This window comes from Phasianus colchicus, chromosome 12, assembly GCF_987193195.1.
Source record: "Phasianus colchicus chromosome 12, bPhaCol1.hap1.1, whole genome shotgun sequence".
Classification (NCBI taxonomy): Eukaryota; Metazoa; Chordata; class Aves; order Galliformes; family Phasianidae; genus Phasianus; species Phasianus colchicus.
In genome coordinates, this window is record NC_143447.1 from 12,594,904 (window position 1) to 12,616,989 (window position 22,086).

The following is a 22,086-nucleotide window of genomic DNA, read 5'->3' on the forward strand; positions in this document are numbered from 1 at the left end:
GAAAAATAACAAGGATTTACATTTGCAAGTTCCCTTAAATAGCATACTTGCTTTTCAATAGCACTTTGCTGCTAGCTTACTGGTTGTCTCACAGAGCTTTTAACTTTAGAATCAGAAAACACATCCCTATGATGTCAAATTCTGCAATTCAGCTACTGCATTAAACCAACACAAAACTTAATTACGATGAAGAAGCAACCAAAAGGTAGTATCAAATTCACAAGCAATACAAAAGCGGCAACTGCTACCCCGTTAAAAAATTCTCACATTTAAAAAATGAGCTTAATTCCCTTTTGGTGGGGATAGTGTTATTTTTGGCTACCAACATGCATTGCATAATGTGTTTAGAAATACATTAACCCTTTTATTAAATACACTGTTAGCAGAGATCTATGATGTATGTGATATAAGCAGCCTGACATATTTTTCTTCAAGGTTCTAGGTTAGAATCCATTGCTTGTCTAATCCTATGTTGAAATAGTGACACTACCTGCCTACCTAAACAGTGTAAGCATCTGGGCAATGAGGACCTCAAGTACGAGGCCAAGTTGTCAGATCCTGACAAAAACTCCATCATGTATTTTTTTCTGTCCCAGAAAATACGAAGTATGAATATCCCTACTGAAACGACGTCTCATATCAGAATTAATATTCTACAGAAATACATTCCAATATACATCAGTTCTTTATAAAGTTTTTTTCCTGTTAACCATTCACTCAGAATACATCAAAACAGTTGTTCACATTCATATCAAAAGCCCTTTTTTGAACTTTGCTGTGTTAGAAACGTGTAGCACAGATTTTGCCTTGAGCTGAGGCCAGAGCAGTGCATGGCTACCTCTCTCATCAGTGGGAGTTCTACTATGGAAAGAAATGAGGAAGTTATATACATATTTATATACATATGTACTTCAAAATACACTCAGAAGTTGGGGTGGGGCAGGATAGGATTTACAGTACCCTTCTTACAAACAGAAATTGTACCAAACCACTTAAAATATCACAACAACACAAACTGGCACTAACATCATTAATAATATATTGCCTTTCATAGGCATAGGTAATAAAGAAGCTGTGCTGTGATCCACTCAACCTCATTAATAATGTAACAATGAATCAAAAAGAATCTAATTAGTTCAGCAGTGCCAAAAATGGTTAAGCAGAAACACAATTAAGAAACAGTAGGACATTTTGTTGTTTTGTTTTGTGTGTTCTTTCTTGTCAGACATGTTGCAGAGCTGCCCTTCAGAATCTCCTGGTATATCTGGAAGCAGCCCCAAGCTGGGGCACAGTAACGTGAAAGCACCAGGCTAGACCAGGACGAAGGGTACGTGTGTGGAGCAGGCCCTGCCCAACTGTGGGCCCTGCAGGCCTCTAGCACCGTCCCCACACGTCCCACACAAACTTCTGCCCCATCCAGGATCTATGCAAAGGAAGGGTGGAGCCGGTTCCTCACCTCCCTTCAGCAGCCACACAAGATAGCACATCCTGAAAGCATTATGTTTGCTGCAGCCCCTTTTTCCTCCTTCCCCTCAGCCTAACTGCAGAAAAAAAGGAAGGGCAGGCTGGGACACTATCTCGGCTTCCACGCAGACATGCTGGAACGGAGAGAGATACAAAGGATAGCTGAGCAGACAGCCGCAAACACTTAGGAGGCGCAGGACCTCCCTGTAGATGGCCTTGGCTTCCTCTGAGTCCCCTGGGAGTCCCACAGCTGTGCCTGCCATCCAGATGGGAAAACACGCGTGCATGCATGCGAGAGTCTCTGAGGAAATACCTGGGGAGGGCTCCTAGGCTGGATATTCCAGCAAACAGGATTATCTAAGACAAGGTTAGAACAGTATGTGTCAGTCTGTACGTGCGTGCACATGTATACATGGACAGACAGATCCGTATGTACATGAGAGAACTTTCTCACTATACTGCATCCATGCCTCTGCAGCACACCGTGATGGAGTTAGACTGCAGCACAGAGCGTGGTGTGAAAGTCACACTCCACGGGAACATAGGTTGGATGGATTCTCCGCAAAGATAAGTGCGATTCACTGAAGTCAAGAAGTTTCATTTCAAAATAAACAAGACCTAATACTGGGGTCCACTGTGCTGAAGGAAAATTGTTTTTTCTGACCCTGAAGATATGAATGTATCTTAGGGTGTATCTCCTTTGACAGGAGGTTTTTGTCCACTACACATTTTACTCATGTTTGAAATTAAGTAAAAGCACCACATGCAGGACAAAACAAACACAAATGCTATGAAGGAAAGACCTTTCACTGACTGTTCTATATCCATAGCCAAAGACCTACTTCTTTAAGGAAACAAACAGGACAGTAGTTGCACAGTAAAGGTTTAAACCACATTAACAACAGTTTTAAGATACATTTTCCAATAGATTTCAACATTGTTCAATTTGCAGACCTGTAAAAAAAATCCAGTTATGCAATGGAGCTGGGCAGACAGATGAGGCCTACTCACCCAAAGACCTGCTTTTTGTATTTACTTTTCAGGGAACATATAGAGGTCAACAGATAGCACAAGCCCACAACTATCAGGCTGAAAAGGTCACTGCAGTTACACTAACTACTGTGGTGTTCCCTTAGGTCCACTCGCAATTCCAAGGAATCCAACTGGAGTTGGACCAGGCCTGAGCATTAGCTAACTTTTCACAATATCTGCAGCATCAAATTCCATGTACTTTCGACAGAAACCTGCACTGAACAGCTCCAACACCAACCTCTGAGCCACCAGTGCCCAGCTCAAACCTTCACATTCCTATACTGCATAAGCAGGGCTATCCAGCAGGTAGGCTTTTTCATCCCCAGAAGTCCTTAATGAAAACTCACAAGTTTCACACACGTGGCCTGCGACATCTGCAGAAGTTAAAACACACAAGCGTCTCCAAGATAACACAGAATGCTGATAAAGACAAAGCCAGCCTATGTCACTGCACAGCAACCACCAGGGCCCTGCAGATAGAGTAATCCCAGTGCACACAGCTCCACAAATACAATGAAAGAGTATCTCTATCACAGACATCCGTCCTGAGGAGGCCGGACAGCAGTTAGGAAAATAAAGAACTGAATTGAAGCCTGTATGCTGCTGTCTAGCACTAGTTACATTTGTACCACCCATTCCCTGGGGAAAATGACACAGAATGCAAACAGGCCTTGTTGTTCAATTATTCAATTATTAAGAGATTCACAGAAAGACATCTGAGAAACATAACATTTTAATAGATGAAATAAATACTCCAGTACATGCAAGATAAAAACTGACATTGGAAAAAAAAAAATTAAAAATCACTTCTGTTATAGTGTAATTTTTTTGTTTGTTTGTTTAAACACTCACAGTAGCTTTTCCCCCAGTTTGGAAATCAACACATGGAAAACATAATCACAACCTCCAGTCCTTCCACTCCTACACACCAAATGCACTTCTAACCTAACACTTGATGCAAAATTAAAAAAAAAAAAAAAGTCATACAAAACAAAAACAAACAAAATAGTAGCTACATCCATCATCTACGTGGTGGTGTTTTCTTCTTTTCATTTTTAAAACGAATGAGAACTGAGGTAACCTTTTTCCTGCACAACCAAACAGTAAAATTTAGAAGGGAAATTTCGGAAGACAAGACAAGACAAACTTTAAAAACCGCACCCAGCGCGATTAAAGCTATTTTCTTTTCCTTTTTTTTTTTCTTTTTTTTCTTATTAGTTCAGATACCCCCACCTCCCCAAATATAAAACTTTTAAACAGTTGCTATTACCATCTGTGTGAAGATCTGGTTGAATAAAGGAACAGTTATCTGCAGGTACTTGCTCAAAATAAAAAGAAGCCCAGACTGGCTACCTTTGTTAGTACGTATAATTTGAATATGCTGTTCTGCTTCTTCACCACATGAAATCAAAGGATTGGGCTCATCCAAGCAAATTCTTTGGTATACAAAACAGGGGTGAGGAGGTGGGATATTATTTTCCTTTAGCAACGACTGAGATCTAAACAGAAGGTGTGGGGGTTAATTCACAGAATTGGAGTTCACTGGCGGTAAAGTCCTGGGTGAAGATCTTTCTCTTAGTGCCTGAGATAACAGGTTGCAACCATCCGAGACGGCGCAAGCTGAGTTCCTCAACCTTTCCCTGTAATCGCTCATTTTGGTGCTACTTTCGGGGTGTTGGGCTATATCCCTGAGGCATTGGGTCAGGAGCACACAAGCAGAAACCACACTCATGGCTCCTCCTAGGATAGCAGTTTGCACAGCTTTGCCCTCCGGATTGATGGTGGCAGCTTTACCCAAAAACTGGGGCTCAGTGGCAAAGCCCACCAGAGCATAGACAGACTGCACCAAAGGTCCACTGAACAAGACGCAGCGGTTCCTGGTCAGCTCGCTGGGTGAAGTCTTGACCTCCTTGACACACGCCAAGAGGGCGGAGGCGCTGGTGCTCATACATTTGACACTGAGTTTGAACTGCTCCTTAGCAAATTTATCCTTGGATTTCTCACTGGCCAGCACACAGGCGTCTGTCAGGAATTTCAAGTTCTTGGACATGTTCTGGGAAACCTCCAGCAGGAGCTGAGGGCTCATATCTGCCAAAGGGGTGGTCTTCAAGACCCCGCAGCCATGCTCCACCTCGTGCCGACATCGCGTCACCTTGTAGCGATCCACCAAGCCGGGCATGGCAGGCTGGGCCCCCGGAGTCTCCACTGCAGCCAGATAGGCAGCATGGGCAGAGCACTCGGTCAGGGAGACCACCAGCTCCCCCATCTCCATCAGGCTTTCCCCCACCTCCCCGAAGCGTCCCATATTGAGCTGGCTCTGGACGTCGTGGGTCAAGATGGAAAGTCCTTTGGTCCTGGCAATAATCGTGTCCCTGCACTTCTCGAAAGACTCGCCGAAGACAGACAAGCTCTCAGTGTTCACCGGCCTGGTCTCGCTCGACAGCAGAAGCAGATCGGCCACCAGTTGCATCTTGATCTTGCAGTGGTCGCAGATAGAGATGAGCTTCTTCCTCTGCAGGGAGCTGCCGCTGGGGATGCCGCCGCCGGACACCTCGCTGCTGGACTTGCCAGAGCCGCCGCTAGCCATAGCGCCGGGGGGGGCCTCGCATGCCGCTCGCTACCCCACTGCCGCCGCCTCTGCCGCCGCCCGAGCAGTCCCGACTGAGCCCGGCAGGATCGCTCTGCCTTTTCCGCAACATCATTCCATTAATCGCCGGGAGGCAAGAAAAGGCTCTGGGCGCCGGGGCTGCCGTGCTGCGGGGGGCGAGCTCCGCCGGGGCTCCCGCACCGCTCCGGCTCCAGGCTCCGCTCTACGGCTCTCCAGCGGCGGCTCTGCGCTCACCGGGAGCCCCCGGGCCGCGCTCCGGCATCGTGCGGCTTAGCAATACGTTTATATATATTTTTCCCCTCGTCTTTGCACTTCCCTCCCTTCCTCCGGCCGCGGGATCCTGCGCAAAGTTCCCTTTAGGAGACGGAATACCCCGGAGGAGCGGAGCTACCGCGGGGCCGCAGCCCTGGGGGCCGCCCTCCCGCCGCCCGGGCGCAGCTCGCAGGGGCCGGAGGGGCGGCGGCTGCGCACCATGTGCCGCCCCCGGCGCGCCCGCCGCGGCCCCGCGCCGCCGGCTCGCAGGAAGCGCTGCGGAGGGTGTGGCCCGCCCGGGCCGGGAGGGGAGAGCGGGGAGAGAGAGAGAGAGAGAGAGAGAAGGACCGTGGGAGGGGGTTTGGGAAAAAAAAAAGAAAAAAGAAAAAAAAAAGAGGGAGGGGAAAAAAAAAAAACAACACGCAAAAGGCAAAATAAAAATAAAAAATTAAAAGAGCCACCGGATCCGGGCGCCGGGGGAGGGAGGGCGGGATCCGCTCCCCTTCCTTCTGCCGCTGCCTCACTCCTTCCTGCCTCGGTCATTCACGCGGCCGTCCGCCGCCCGCCGCCGCTTCATGCCCGCCGCCCTGGGCCCGCTCGGCGCCGCCGCCCCGCCCCGGCCGGCCCCCGCCGCGCCGCCGCCGCTCCAACTTAGGCTCTTCCCGCAAACAAGGGCGGGGGCTCCGCGCTCCAACCGCGGATGCCGCATCCCGCCCGGCCCCGCGCTCCTCCTGCCATGTTCCGCCGCCGATCGCAAACTCCCGGGGAAGAAAAATAAAAATAAAACGAAAAGAGGTTCTTTTAAATTCCCTTCTCGGGCTCTCAGACAAACTATTGGGAAGAGGCGGCCGCGGCGGCGCTGCCAGCCAGACGCTGCACGGCTCTGACGGAGGCTCCCCCCCTCCCCGTTGCCTCCGCTGTAACCTCGCCGGAGCCTATCGCAATCTTTTGTGCGGTGTCACCGCCCTCCGTTTAAACGCTGCCCTCCCCCCCGCCGCCCCGCTCCCCGCCCGTCGCCTCCCGCTCCTCCCCGGCGGAGGGGGCAGCAGCGCCGTGCCGCGACGGCGCCGCCCGCGCCAGGCACCGGCCGACGGCAGCGCCGACCGCGACGGCCTCGAGGGCCGCCGCTCCGTATGGCGCCCCCTCGCGGCGCGCGGCGAGAGCGGAAGGCTGGAGTAAATAAATACCGCGCGTGGCACAGAGCGGCCGTCCGGCGGGAGGTGGGGGGGGGAGCGACTGGGTGGTGCGGGGCGGGCATCCTCCGGCTGAGCCGCGTTGTGAGGTGAGTTGGCTGTGTGCGGCTCAGGTGCGCGGTCTGGGGGAGGGAGGGAGAGCGGGGGACAGCCGGGCTCAGGCTTCCCTTGCTTTCGTTTACTTTAAAAGTGTTATGTTTTGCTAGCCGTAATCGGTGGTATAAACATCGTCACTCTTTTATTTGCATATAAATATTGCCTTTAGCTGCTTGTAGCATGAAACGAGGCTTAAACGCGTTTTTTTTTAACCATGGGAAATGAATTTGGTGTGTTTCTGACCCTATTCGGAGGTCGGCTGCTATTGGTTAGAATGGAGCAGGGAAAATGTAATCTTCCTGACGCCAACTTTGTGCACGGGAAGCCCTGAGAAGAGCGCTTTCTCTGCATATTTCCGCCCTGGGGCGCGCTGGGAGCTTCATTGCTGTCAATGGGAGGGTGCTGGGCTCAGGGAGTCCGAGGCAGACGAGCAAATGCCATTAAATAATTAAGTGAAAGCTACCAATTATGCTGGAATGAGTTTTAGGAAGATGGGCTTAACGTTCCCTGGGAGGCTTCCACGGTGACGAATCATTTGGTAAACGGTGGTGATGAGTGTATTGATGTTGCACACATGAGACGCTCTGCTGTCATGCAATGTCTCCATCAAAATAACCCGAAAGAATGAGTCCATGTTGAAGCCACATTTTGCATTTGTTACACATCCTTCTGCAGCCAAATATCAATGCTCTTTAGCTCCTTTCATTCAGGCTTTCCAACTCTGGCAGTTGGTTACATGCATGTAGCAGGCAGCATGCACCTGGAATATATTTGTCCCAGCTTACGTCTCCATGAAGTCCTGCTACGTTCCTACTATTGCAGGGGTAGGAGTGACATTGCTGTAAATGGAAGTGAGACCTGCAGGACCTTGCAGGCCAAATCCAGTGTCACCCTGGCACAAGCAGAGCCAACTTAATTGCATACTTCTTAAGATCTCCAGACAAGTACAAATAAGTACATTTCCTCACCCACTGCCTAGAGGAGTCCTTGGCCTTCTCTGCTTGCACTGAGCGGGAGGAACACAGTTCTGGGAGAGGTAGGGTTAACAGGATGCTTGCTTTGTGGGGTGGAGGGGAGCCCTTGCTGTAGAGCCAGGATGGATGGAAGGGCAGATAGGCAGCTCTGGGTGTGTTGAAAATGGGCTGTTCTCCATCCACCTCTCCTTGCTGTAACAGAATGAGGGAGATTCTGTTTACTTAAATCAGATTATAGCAGTTTAACGGAAGGTCACAATTTGGGCCTAAACAATTTTGGTTTGCTGCCAATAGCTCATTTTCAGAACTATAAATAGCAGTGATTTCAGAATACTCTGACAAATAAAAATCAGCGGGCAGCAGAAGCCAGCTGAATCGTGTTGCAAAATATTTCCAGATATGTCCTTAAGTGAGGCAGTGAGAAATTATGTAGCATGAGGAATGCCTTTCATAAGAATATTAACCTAGTTTCTTTTAATGAGTAGTGACTCCATTTAATGAGAGTTTGAGTATTTCATTTTAGAAACCTTTGGTCTCACGCCTGGCTAGAAGAGGTGTTAAATGACCTAATAATCTTCTCCATTTTTAGATGCTGCTGCAGGAGTCTCCATATGGTTTGTGTCATTGCCCCAGGACAAAAGAGACATCCAGGATTTGGACAGAGTTTCTGCTGCTGTTCTTCCACAGCCTCCATCCCAGCTGCTCACATCAGAAACAAAGCAAGGCCCTAACCCTTGGCAATTCTTAGCAGCTGAAAGGGCCATCAAGGCTAGTGGTTAGTAAGAAGTAACCACTTTAATATACAGCAAGTATTCCTTGAGCTTCTTTAATCTGTTCAAAGGATTGATGTACTGCTTACCAGCCCTGGTATTAGCAAGGGGCAAAAGTGGTCATTATTGTAATATGGTCAGTTGCTTGACTCCAAATTTGTGTTACCAGACGTCATTTTGTTCCAGTAGTAGCCTCAAGTGTTCTTCTGTATATAAAATATATGATGAAGAGTGACCCAGCCATCTCACTTGGCTTGCACTTTGGAATTAAAGAAACAGGAAATAGAATCATAGAGGTTGGAAGGGACCTCTGGAGGTCTGACTCCCTGCTAAAGCAGCTTTCACAGAATCACAGAATTGCCAGGGTTGGAAGGGACCTCAAGGATCATGAATCTCCAACCCCCCTGCCACATGCAAGGCCACCACCATTCCACCTAATGCTAGACCAGACTGCCCAGGGCCCCATCCAATCTGGCTTTGAACACCTCCAGGGACGGGGCATCCACAACCTCCCTGGGCAGCCTGTTCCAGTACCTCACCACTCTCTCCGTAAAGAATTTCCCCCTGACATCCAACCTATATCTCCCTTCCCTCAGCTTAAAACCATTTCCCCTTGTCCTGCTGTCACTCACCCTTTCAAAGAGTTGATTCCCCTCCTTTTTGTAGGCTCCCTTTAGGTACTGAAAGGCTGCAATGAGGTCACCCCGCAGCCTTCTTTTCTCCAGGCTGAACAAGCCCAGCTCCCTCAGCCTGTCCTCATAGGGGAGGTGCTCCAGTCCCCTGATCATCTTCGTGGCCCTCCTCTGGACCCTCTCCAACAGCTCCCTGTCTTTCTTGTACTGGGGGCTCCAGACCTGGACGCAGTATTCCAGATGGGGCCTCACAAGAGCAGAGTAGAGGGGAACAATCACCTCTCTGTCCCTGCTGGCCACCCCTCTTCTGATGGAGCCCAGGATCCCATTTGCCTTCCGAGCCGCAAGGGCACACTGCTGGCTCATGTTAAGTTTTTCGTCTACCAAGACCCCCAGGTCCTTCTCCACAGGGCTGCTCTCAAGGACCTCTCCTTCCAGTCTGTAGGGATGCTTGGGATTCCTCCGGCCCAAGTGCAAAACTCTGCACTTTGCCGTGTTGAACCTCATCAGGTTCACCCGGGCCCACCTTTCTAGCCTCTCGAGGTCCCTCTGAATGGCATCCCGTCCTTCAACTGTGTCAACCACACCACTCAGCTTAATGTTGTCAGCAAACTTGCTGAGGGTGCACTCAATTCCGTCATCAATGTCATTGATAAAGATGTTAAAGAGCACCGGTCCCAAGACAGATCCCTGGGGGACGCCACTCATTACCAGCCTCCACCTGAACATAGAGCCATTGATGACCACCCTCTGTCTGCGGCCTTTCAACCAGTTTCTTATCCATCGAGTGGTCCACCCATCAAATCCACATCCCTCCAGTTTGGAGAGAAGGATGTGGTGGGGGACCATGTCAAAGGCCTTGCTCAAGTCCAGGTAAATGACATCGGTCGCCTTTCGCTTGTCCACCGATGCCGTCACTCCATCATAAAAGGCCATCAGATTGGTCAAGCATGACCTTCCTCTGGTGAAGCCGTGCTGGCTGTCACGGATCACACACCCTTTCCTCATGTGATCAAGCATGTCATCCAGGATGATCTGTTCCATGATCTTCCCAGGCACAGAGGTGAGACTCACCGGCCTGTAGTTCCCAGGGTCCTCCTTGCTCCCTTTCTTGTAAATGGGAGTGACGTGACCCTTCCTCCAGTCATCCGGGACCACACCAGACAGCCACGACTTCTCAAATATGATGGAGAGCGGCTCGGCAACCACCTCAGCCAGCTCCTTCAGAACCCTGGGATGCATGCCATCCGGCCCCATAGACTTGTACACATTCAGTCTCATGAGGCGGTCTCGGACCTGCTCTGTCCTCACAGCAGGGGGGGATTTACCACCCCAGTCCCCACCCAGAGGTGTAGGGATGCAGGGCTCAGGGATGGAAGGAGTACTGGAGTCCTGGCCGCCAGTGAAGACCGAGGCAAAGAACTCATTCAGTACCTCGGCCTTCTCTTCATCCATTGAAACCAGTTCTCCTTTTACATTTACCAAAGGAGGTACACTTGCTTTGGCCTGTCTCTTCTGGCTAATGTACCTATAGAAAGTCTTCCTGTTGTTTTTCACGTCCCTCGCCAAGTTCAGTTCCACCTGCGCCTTGGCTTTCCTGATCCCACATCTGCAAGTCCGGACAACATCCCTGTATTCTTCCCAGGTGGCATGCCCTTGTTTCCAGAGTTTGTACACACCTTTCTTCGCCCTCAGCTCTCTCAGCAGGTCCTTACTGAGCCACGCCGGCATCCTCCCTCCTCTGCCCGCTTTCTTGTTCAGTGGGACAGAGAGTTCTTGCGCTCTTAGGAAGGCATCCTTGAAGAGTAACCAGCTCTCTTCAGCATTTTTGTTTTTAAAGAGAGCATCCCAGGGGATCTTGGCCAACAGTCCATTGAACAGCTTAAAGTTTGCTCTCCCAGAGTTCAGGGTCCTGATGCCACTCTTCACCAGGCCCACAGTTCTCGAGATCACAAACTCAATCAGAGCGTGGTCACTGCAACCCAGGCTGCCTCCGACCTTAACACCATTAATTATATCCTCCACATTGGTGAGCAGCAGGTCCAGCAGCGTTTCACCTCTGGTCGGTCTGTCCAGCACCTGGACCAGAAAGTTATCATCAACACATTCCAAGAGCCTCCTGGACCTCTTGCAACTCGCCGTGTGATCTATCCAGGAGATATCCGGATGGTTGAACTCCCCCATCAGGACAAGAGCCCGTGAGCACGAAGCCTCCCGCATCTGAAGCAAGAAAGCCTCGTCAACAGTCTCCCCTTGATCAGGTGGCCTATAGTATACTCCTATCACCAGCTGGCCTTTGTTAGACCCATCCCTAATTCTAACCCACAGGCTCTCAACCTGATCATGACTGTTTCTCAGAGGAAGCTCCTCACAGTCTATCCACTCTTTGACATAGAGGGCTACTCCCCCACCCTTCCTACCTAGCCTATCTCTTCTAAAGAGCCGATAGCCCTCAATGGTGGTATTCCAGTTATGGGAATCATCCCACCACGTTTCCGTGATAGCAACAAGGTCGTAATTTTCTAAGCACATCACAGTTTCCAACTCATCCTGCTTGTTTCCCAGGCTGCGTGCATTAGTATAAAGGCACTTCAGCTCGGCTTTCCGTCGCACCGCCTTTATAGATGGTCTAGGTTCCCCTAGAACAGCAGCATCCCCAACACCCCCCTTCCTCAGTCCATCCCTTCGTACTTGACTGTCGTCGCCCAGCAGGTTTGGTACGAGCCCTGGAATGACCCGCTCAAGCTCAACATCCTTGATTTTGCTCCCTTCCCCCTTCATACCTAGTTTAAAGACCTGTCAATGAGTCCTGCTAGTTCCTCAGCTAAGATCCTCCTCCCCCTCAGAGACAGACTACTTTCATTTGCTGCCATCATGCCAGGTGCTGAGTAAGTTTCCCCATCATCGAAAAACGCAAAATCCCTGGATTTGCACCAACTTTTGAGCCATTTATTTATGAGGTGTGTTTTTTGGTATCTCTCGGTATCCCGCCCTGCCACTGAAGGTATGGAAGAAAACACCACCGGCACACCCGCTCCCTTGACTACCCGCCCCAGTCCCCTGAAGTCTTTCTTGATAGCTCTGAGACTCCTCTCTGCAACTTCGTCACTACCAGCCTGGATTATCAATAACGGGTAATAATCGGAAGGGCGAATCAGACCAGGAAGTCTCCTAGAAATGTCTCTGACCCGTGCCCCAGGGAGGCAGCACACCTCCCTGCGGGTAGGGTCAGGCCGACATATGGGACCTTCCGTTCCTCTCAGCAGGGAGTCTCCTACAACAACCACCCTTCTGTCCTTCCGGGCAGAGGCAGTCTTGAGGCATGGGGCCAAGTGCTTTTCCCGAGGCAACCTCACAGGTTGACCTCCCCCTACATCCCCACTCACCTCTCCCTCGAGTTCCAGGGCCTCAAACCTATTACTCAGAGGCACCTGGGGAGCCGAGGATGGTCGGGATGGGGGACGCCTACTTTGTCGAGCCGGTATATGTTTCCACTCCTCCCCCTTTCTTGAATTGTTCTTAGGAGGAGGAGAGGACAGGAGGCTCACTGCAGCACCGTCAGCCCGCTGGCTCCCCGCACCCACGTGCCGCTTCCCCTCTCCCACCTGTTTACGAGGCAGGGGGGGGGTGACAAGCTCCACATGATGCCTCAGTTATGCGCCCAGATCTCGGGGCCGATAGGGACTGGCACCACCAGTCAATCTCCTTCTCACACTCTTTTATGGTCCTCAGCCTCTCTACCTCCTCTTTCAGGTCAACCACAAGGCTGAGTAAGTCATGCAGTTGGTCACATCTTATACATCTACCACTGTCATCACCCAGCACTGCAAAGGCCAAGCTCTGGCACTCATGACAGCCAGCGACCTGCGTACTAGCATCTCGCATGGGGGCCTCAGTCTGAGTCTCCACACTCTTTATGGCCGCAGTCTTCTTTCAGCGGGAGCATGGGACTTCCGCCTGGGACACCACAATTCTTGTGCTATTACCCTTCCTCCGGTGTGCAGGCATTGCCAACCAGCAGGCACACCAACACTATTAGATAGCCTTAACGGGGTGTGCCTGATCAGGCCCGCCCTGCTGCCGGTAGTGCTGGCACTGCCCCCGCACCGTTGCCGGGTCGTTAACAGGAGCCCCCGCACTTATCACTCACCCTGGCAATGACAACCGTCCTTGCTGGGGAGTTCCGTGCAGGAGTGGCTTACTGATTCTCCTCGACAGATAAGCCCAGGTGTTTCCCACACACCTTCTCTGGTGGGCAGCGACGCGTCGCTGCCCTCCCCGAGGCTTTTTAAAGCAAGAAGGGGTGGGAGCGGAACCATTGCCCTGGCAACGCCCCCGCCGCGACGTCCGCTCTCGCGAGAACTTCCCGGCCGAGAGCTGCCCGGCTACTCTGCTCTCTCGGGGATCCCTGAGTGAGGGAACCGACCGAAACCCCCTTGTACCTCGCGATCAGTCGCTGCGCTTCTGGCTGGACCAGCTCCGAAGCGGCGATCCTCGGCAGTCAAGGGCTTCTTCCGGGTTTGCGCCCGTTTAAAATCTCCCGCCGTTGCCCTGGCAACGCCCCCGCCGCGACGTCCGCTCTCGCGAGAACTTCCCGGCCGAGAGCTGCCCGGCTACTCTGCTCTCTCGGGGATCCCTGAGTGAGGGAACCGACCGAAACCCCCTTGTACCTCGCGATCAGTCGCTGCGCTTCTGGCTGGACCAGCTCCGAAGCGGCGATCCTCGGCAGTCAAGGGCTTCTTCCGGGTTTGCGCCCGTTTAAAATCTCCCGCCGTTGCCCTGGCAACGCCCCCGCCGCGACGTCCGCTCTCGCGAGAACTTCCCGGCCGAGAGCTGCCCGGCTACTCTGCTCTCTCGGGGATCCCTGAGTGAGGGAACCGACCGAAACCCCCTTGTACCTCGCGATCAGTCGCTGCGCTTCTGGCTGGACCAGCTCCGAAGCGGCGATCCTCGGCAGTCAAGGGCTTCTTCCGGGTTTGCGCCCGTTTAAAATCTCCCGCCGTTGCCCTGGCAACGCCCCCGCCGCGACGTCCGCTCTCGCGAGAACTTCCCGGCCGAGAGCTGCCCGGCTACTCTGCTCTCTCGGGGATCCCTGAGTGAGGGAACCGACCGAAACCCCCTTGTACCTCGCGATCAGTCGCTGCGCTTCTGGCTGGACCAGCTCCGAAGCGGCGATCCTCGGCAGTCAAGGGCTTCTTCCGGGTTTGCGCCCGTTTAAAATCTCCCGCCGTTGCCCTGGCAACGCCCCCGCCGCGACGTCCGCTCTCGCGAGAACTTCCCGGCCGAGAGCTGCCCGGCTACTCTGCTCTCTCGGGGATCCCTGAGTGAGGGAACCGACCGAAACCCCCTTGTACCTCGCGATCAGTCGCTGCGCTTCTGGCTGGACCAGCTCCGAAGCGGCGATCCTCGGCAGTCAAGGGCTTCTTCCGGGTTTGCGCCCGTTTAAAATCTCCCGCCGTTGCCCTGGCAACGCCCCCGCCGCGACGTCCGCTCTCGCGAGAACTTCCCGGCCGAGAGCTGCCCGGCTACTCTGCTCTCTCGGGGATCCCTGAGTGAGGGAACCGACCGAAACCCCCTTGTACCTCGCGATCAGTCGCTGCGCTTCTGGCTGGACCAGCTCCGAAGCGGCGATCCTCGGCAGTCAAGGGCTTCTTCCGGGTTTGCGCCCGTTTAAAATCTCCCGCCGTTGCCCTGGCAACGCCCCCGCCGCGACGTCCGCTCTCGCGAGAACTTCCCGGCCGAGAGCTGCCCGGCTACTCTGCTCTCTCGGGGATCCCTGAGTGAGGGAACCGACCGAAACCCCCTTGTACCTCGCGATCAGTCGCTGCGCTTCTGGCTGGACCAGCTCCGAAGCGGCGATCCTCGGCAGTCAAGGGCTTCTTCCGGGTTTGCGCCCGTTTAAAATCTCCCGCCGTTGCCCTGGCAACGCCCCCGCCGCGACGTCCGCTCTCGCGAGAACTTCCCGGCCGAGAGCTGCCCGGCTACTCTGCTCTCTCGGGGATCCCTGAGTGAGGGAACCGACCGAAACCCCCTTGTACCTCGCGATCAGTCGCTGCGCTTCTGGCTGGACCAGCTCCGAAGCGGCGATCCTCGGCAGTCAAGGGCTTCTTCCGGGTTTGCGCCCGTTTAAAATCTCCCGCCGTTGCCCTGGCAACGCCCCCGCCGCGACGTCCGCTCTCGCGAGAACTTCCCGGCCGAGAGCTGCCCGGCTACTCTGCTCTCTCGGGGATCCCTGAGTGAGGGAACCGACCGAAACCCCCTTGTACCTCGCGATCAGTCGCTGCGCTTCTGGCTGGACCAGCTCCGAAGCGGCGATCCTCGGCAGTCAAGGGCTTCTTCCGGGTTTGCGCCCGTTTAAAATCTCCCGCCGTTGCCCTGGCAACGCCCCCGCCGCGACGTCCGCTCTCGCGAGAACTTCCCGGCCGAGAGCTGCCCGGCTACTCTGCTCTCTCGGGGATCCCTGAGTGAGGGAACCGACCGAAACCCCCTTGTACCTCGCGATCAGTCGCTGCGCTTCTGGCTGGACCAGCTCCGAAGCGGCGATCCTCGGCAGTCAAGGGCTTCTTCCGGGTTTGCGCCCGTTTAAAATCTCCCGCCGTTGCCCTGGCAACGCCCCCGCCGCGACGTCCGCTCTCGCGAGAACTTCCCGGCCGAGAGCTGCCCGGCTACTCTGCTCTCTCGGGGATCCCTGAGTGAGGGAACCGACCGAAACCCCCTTGTACCTCGCGATCAGTCGCTGCGCTTCTGGCTGGACCAGCTCCGAAGCGGCGATCCTCGGCAGTCAAGGGCTTCTTCCGGGTTTGCGCCCGTTTAAAATCTCCCGCCGTTGCCCTGGCAACGCCCCCGCCGCGACGTCCGCTCTCGCGAGAACTTCCCGGCCGAGAGCTGCCCGGCTACTCTGCTCTCTCGGGGATCCCTGAGTGAGGGAACCGACCGAAACCCCCTTGTACCTCGCGATCAGTCGCTGCGCTTCTGGCTGGACCAGCTCCGAAGCGGCGATCCTCGGAGTAGGAGGATCCTGGAGTAGGTTGGTTGCGTAGGAAAGCATCTGAGTGGATTTTGTGTGTCTCCTGAGAAGGGGACTCTACCACCACTCTGGGCAGCCTGTCCCAGTGCTCTGTCTCCCAAACAGTAATGAAGTTTTTCCTCATGTTTGTATGAAACTGCCTATGTTCTTGTTTGTGCCCGTTGCCCCTTGTCCTACTGCTGGGTACCACTAAGAGCCTGGCCCAACCATTAGATTTGAATCACCATTATAAGTAGTCTTTCTCAGTATTATCACTAGTTGCTGGAATAAGCCCTTGGCTATTTTTGGTGAACAGGTAGGTAGCAGGATGAACACGATTCTGAAATGCATTGTGAGAACAAGCTGCACATTGTTTAAGAAAAAGAAAAAAATCTCTCTGTGCTCTAAGTGATGGTAGGAAGGAGGAGGGGTAGGAACAGCTTATACTTGTCTTCAGTATATCCATAACTAACCAGTTCTCCTCCACCCTTCATATAGTGACACTCTAGTGAAAAGTTATTTCCGTCTGTTACTTTTACACAATTTGCAGGCCATTATTTGACCATAAACACATAACCTTACTGCAAATGGGAACCTTGAAGACAGATTTGCTTGTGTCTAGTAATTTGAGTAGCACTGAGGAACAGCTACAATATGTCTTAAAGGCCCAACAGATGTATCTGCATTGTTCAGGATGAAAATTTTACTCAGTGATTTTTGGGGTGAGTATTTAAGTTCTTTGCATGTCTCTTTCTGGGAGGATTTGTGTATACCTGCATGATTTCATGGCTGCTGAGTTCAGAAATGATGTGCAGGACTTGGGCAGCTCTATGAATTAGTGTACAGACTGAGGAGTCATGAAAATGAGGTGATGAGGCTTGGCTGTAGAAAGATTTTGCTGTCAGTCTGAATGAAATAACACGGTGGGGCTGGAAACAGCAGGCACTGTCAGATAGAAGGGATTAAAAGGCTTTTTAGTGTGGCTTAGTAGTGTACAGAAGATTGGCTTACTTGTGATAGATCTTCTTTTGTCACATTGATCTTTATTTCACATTGTGCTTAGTACAACAAAAACTGGAGTCTGAAGTCTTCTTTCATTAATCTTCTCACACAACCTGTCCTTTTATTACTTATAAAAATCTTTTTTTTTTTTTTTTTTTTTTTTAAGAAATTGATTTTTTTTTTTTTTGCCACTATAGCCAATGTTGAGTAATAGCTGAAGAATACCGACTTGTAGTAATTTTATGATCACTGTATGTGGCCATGTTGACGAGAGGAAGCTACGATAGAATGGGTTACACTACTTTATATTACTTTCCTGTATGGATCTATCGATCTAACATAATAGGGAGCTAGCTGATGAAGGAATTAAAGGCAGTTCAGTGGTTCCCTGTCTCAGCTGTATGACTAAACCCATGAGGTGGTAATTACAAGATGATAGCTCCAGTTCCAGGGGATGCAGCTGGCTTGTCAGGCTGGAAACTAGAAATGAGGGAAGGATGATGTTGGCAGAGGCTGACAGAGGAAATTATTTGACACAGAGCAAGACTTAGCAAGAGAGGCTGGAAGAAGCTGGGCCTTCCTTTTGCCAGCACTGGAGCGGTAGGTATGATGTGCAGAAGGAAAGGTGAGTGTGTTGACTAGTTTATTGTTTTTTAAGATCTATTTTGTCTTAAATGGTTTGGTGCTAGGTGTTTTGTGGTTGGTGCTTACTGTCATTACTTTATGAGAGACAGAACTGCAAGGCCTGGATCTGTCTTGAATCTGCAGAGGTAATCATGGCTCATACACTGGGGAAGCAACCTGAGAACTGCTCTGCATGTAACTAAAGAAGACAGTGTGAGATCTGGGGGAACAGTTAGCTAGTCTCTTGTGAGAGCAAAATGCAAACACACGAGTTCTGTTTTTTTTCTTCGAGAATGATTTTGTGCTTAAGTAGTTTATAGAACAATGGGTAGGCTTTCAGACAGACTCAAACTTGGTGTTTGAATGTTTTGTTTTTATGGCATCATAATTAAACACAGTATCTGAGGTAAGAAAAAATATTGCATAAATAATGGTAAATATCAGTTATGTCTAAAATACAGGCTAGCTGCTGCAAGTGAACGATAGTACAGCAAAAGTGGGTTTTATTTTATTCTCTTTTATTCACTGTTTATTGTACAGTTGTTCTCACCGCTTACCGTATATAATCGATTGGTTGTCTCCTGCTGTTAATATGGATATTTAGTATATTGAAATTGGAAAAAAAAAAACATTTTTATGATAAGGAAAATGCAGCTAAAAAACTTGTCTTTTCACAGGATGGAAAGTTGTGCCATGTTTTATGCCAATAAAACAGCCATTAATGGCTTTGTGCTTCATATTCTTGTCTACTGTCCACACATACAGTTATCTACCCTATGTCAGGTGTTTTATAAGGTGAGTGCTAGGAGCAGGAGGTGCAACATAGCTGCTTGTGTCCATTTCCCCCTCCAGCAGTGGGTGAGCAGCACCAGGCATAGGTTTTCTTAATGGAAGAAAGGTAAATGCCATTGGTAAGAGTGGTCTGGCATAAACAGGAATCCCAGACCCTCCCTTCAGTGTCTTAGGTCTGAGGTGTTTGTCTGATGGTTGTTTTCCTTGTGTTTGAGATCAAAGGAGAATATGGTATTTTGAACAAAATGTGCAAGGGCCCACCCTTCCTGAATTGCATTTTTGGTAATATGTTCGGTCCTGCAGCTGTAATACTCCACAGAAGGTTTTTTTCTTTCTTTTTTTAAACTCCACTCCTTTTTTTAATATGTGTCACAAGAGAATTTTAATAGATGTTTTTATAAGATTACTTTACAGTCTCTGATCCTACACTTCTTTCCGTGTAGTCTGCAAGAAGAGCTGCTGATCACTGCCAGTTTAAATCCAGCAGCTTTAACTCATCAGAAGTTTGTGTGATGTATTACTTACAGTGGATGTAGGTGCCAGAAATGACCTGTAAACCTAATACTAAATTGGGACTACAAAATTAATTTCACTTAGATTGTGGAAATTAGACTAGAAATAGAATTCCTTTGGGAGCTGTGTAAATCTTGACATTGATTAAATGTAATTCTTTCCTTAAGAGGGTAACTTTAAATTGTATAACAATACATAGTTTTAACCAGCACATATTTCTAGCAAATTGTGCAGTAAGACAAGTATTAACGGGAACATTCAGTGGTATTTCTGAATTTAAAGATTAGTGTGTAGCTTTATGGATGCTGACAAGACAGTCGGATGTCATACCAGCTCCCAACTTGATCAGACAGGTAAAGTTATAAAGCCCATGTGTCACTTGCCAAGCATCTCCATTCAGCCCATAAATTGTAATTTGTAATATACAATTTATATCCAGATCACACTAATTTACCCTGACTGGGGAGAATTTGTTAACTTGGACTCAGCATTTAAAGATCTGATTAACTCCAGAACAAAAATGTTTATTCTGTTAATGAATGGCAAATTGAGTGTTTGTTTTGTGCCTTAATTTAGACTAAAATTATTCTGAATCATTCAAATGTTTATTTTTGCTCTGGATGACAGCATGTTGTATACTAAAAAGCATATTTTCTTCTCTTTCTTGAGAGGTAGAAATACTTTGTTGTTTTTAAAGGGAACATGTACAGGTCTCTTTCTTCAGGTTATTCCCTGAGCAGGATGTGTGTACAAGTCTCATTTAACATACGCACTGTCTTTGCACTAGAGCTTATTTGCAAGGGAGAATTTTGAGTACTTAAGCTTAATTTCACTTATTAAAACACTAATTTTGAATGTTATACTTTAAGTAACTTGGGATACCCTGACATCATGTAAAATATTTACAATGTTTTAAGCAATAAGAACACTGAATGCTCGGTCGTCTCAAATTTGTTTCAAATTTTCTGGCGTCTGTTATTGACCAAGTCTTCTGTATTATTTAACATCGTTTTGCCATGGTCCTTTGCTAAGCATGTAAGTGCAAAAGCAGTGCTAACAACTATCTGACTGCAATCAGAGTACAGCTGCACACCAGACGTTAATCATTTCAGGTATTCTAAGTAACTGCTTACAGTCTGCCTTCTGCAACACCTCATTCATTTGAGCCACTGTTAAACATTCTCTTGTATTAGAAGAGTTTCTAAAATGAATTACTTCTTCCAGACATGGAATATGTTGATAGCAGGTAGCCCCTGTATGTTCTTCCTCCCTTCTGCATGCTTAGGGCTAATCTTCTGATCTTGTTGGTTCCTTTTAATCTCTAAATTGTCTGTATGTCCTTCCAAGACAGCTCTGCCCTTTCCTTTCCTTGATGATTTCAAGTTGTTTGTTCTTTCCAAGGTTGACTGTCAAGGGACAATCTTTAAGATCATGCATATTTCCCCTACTGTAGTTATTTGCATAGAAAAGTAAGCTATGATGAATGAGCATCCACACTAAAATAGAAAATTGTGTAAAAAAACCTACCACCCCCAAGGACCTGAAAGGGCTTTTGGCAGCTAAAAACATATGCATGTTCTCCTAACTCATAATAAATAATGGCACAGGAAGTAAATTTTGCAGAAATACTGTTTCAAAAATTAACACCTAGATTTAAAAAAAAAAAAAAAAAGCAATGGGACAGAGAATCCCAAACTTCATTAGCAGAAGTTTAGGATAACTTGAATCTTGTCAAATTACAACCTGACCCAACCATGTGAAAACATTTTACATCAAGAAGGGGAGGTAGATTTGCACTTCTTACTGAATTGTAATGTAATCTTTGAAAATAATAAAATAAAAATTGTATATTTTAGAAGATGAAATGACACCTACAGCTTGAGACATCTCCTGACGTGACAAATGGGGCTTTCAAAATAAAGCAGTGAACACTTTGTATTTGCAATTTACAATGACAGTACCCATTTGTTATCAGGTATGTTCTGTACTGTAACTATAATAGTGTTAGCTGCTAAGACTGTGAAAACTTCTAAGGAATACGAGAATGCTTAAAATAAAAAAGCATATTTGTATGAATCTGTAGATGCTCTGAATGAAACACAGCATGTTTGAGTAAAAAAGATAATTCAATTTAATTTCTTTGTGAGTGATATGTATTTCTAGTTGCGTGGCTTTTCTTTCTTGTACAGGAAAGAACAATGGAGTATAAAGAGAGGCTGAATAGATATTTGAACTGCAGCTGACTCCATGGAGAGCATATGTACTTTAAACAAGTTCTTCCTGAGCACAGAACGCTGTTTGGTAGTTGCAAATTTAGAGCCAAGCATGAAAAACCCTCCTTTCAAGTTAAAGCTTTTATATGCATGACAGATACATAGCATTGTTTGGTGCCATGCTGGAAAAAACCATACTACTTGTTCACTTAACAGAGGAAATTGGATTACTTCTGAGATCTGCATGCGAATGAACGTAGAACCAGATATTAATGAATGTCAAGTTGGCCTGGTTTGCTCTAATAACAGAAAACAGTTGAAAATATTTCCCAGTAGAAATTCAATAAAAATGTATTTTTATACTGCTTAGTCCAACATTCCTAAAATTGATATATTTTTTATTTTAGTGAATTTAAGCATGACCCAATAATAACAAAGTTAGCGGGAACATACTTCACTAAAACCTCATTAATCAGGGCAGTGGGATATATGATATATATATATATATGATATTTGTTATACTCAACGAGAGGCACTGAGTGAATGTGCTCATTAGTGACTTACTGGAGGACAGCTTTGTGAGAGGCATTTGACTAAAACCCCGTTCCAGTTATTGTGTATTGAACAAGCTCCATGAATAGCTATGGCCTAACAGCTTCCTGTTTCTCAGCCATACTGGTGCTGCTTCTGAAACATTATAAAACAATAATCTGCAGGATGGAGGTTGCAGAGAAGGGTGGTTCCTTATCGAGGCACCGCAGTCTTGCATCCCAAATCCTCCACTGCTTGCTAAGGCTTGGAGACTCTGGTTTATTTCTGTGTCATTTGCACGTGCGCTTGGCAGCCATCTCCATGAAGTTCACAGGCAGCCAATCCCATCAGGGCCTTAATCCGTTCAGAAGTCCTGGATGCAGA

General features: G+C 49.0%; 1 protein-coding gene across 1 annotated transcript; it reads right to left on the minus strand.

The window, feature by feature from the left end:
* Positions 1-3,211: 3,211 nt before the first annotated feature.
* On the minus strand, positions 3,212-5,727 carry TLNRD1 (talin rod domain containing 1). Its single transcript, XM_031587704.2, has one exon. The coding sequence runs from the start codon at positions 5,081-5,083 to the stop codon at positions 4,016-4,018; it is 1,068 nt and encodes a 355-aa protein (XP_031443564.2). The 5' UTR covers positions 5,084-5,727; the 3' UTR covers positions 3,212-4,015.
* Positions 5,728-22,086: the final 16,359 nt, after the last annotated feature.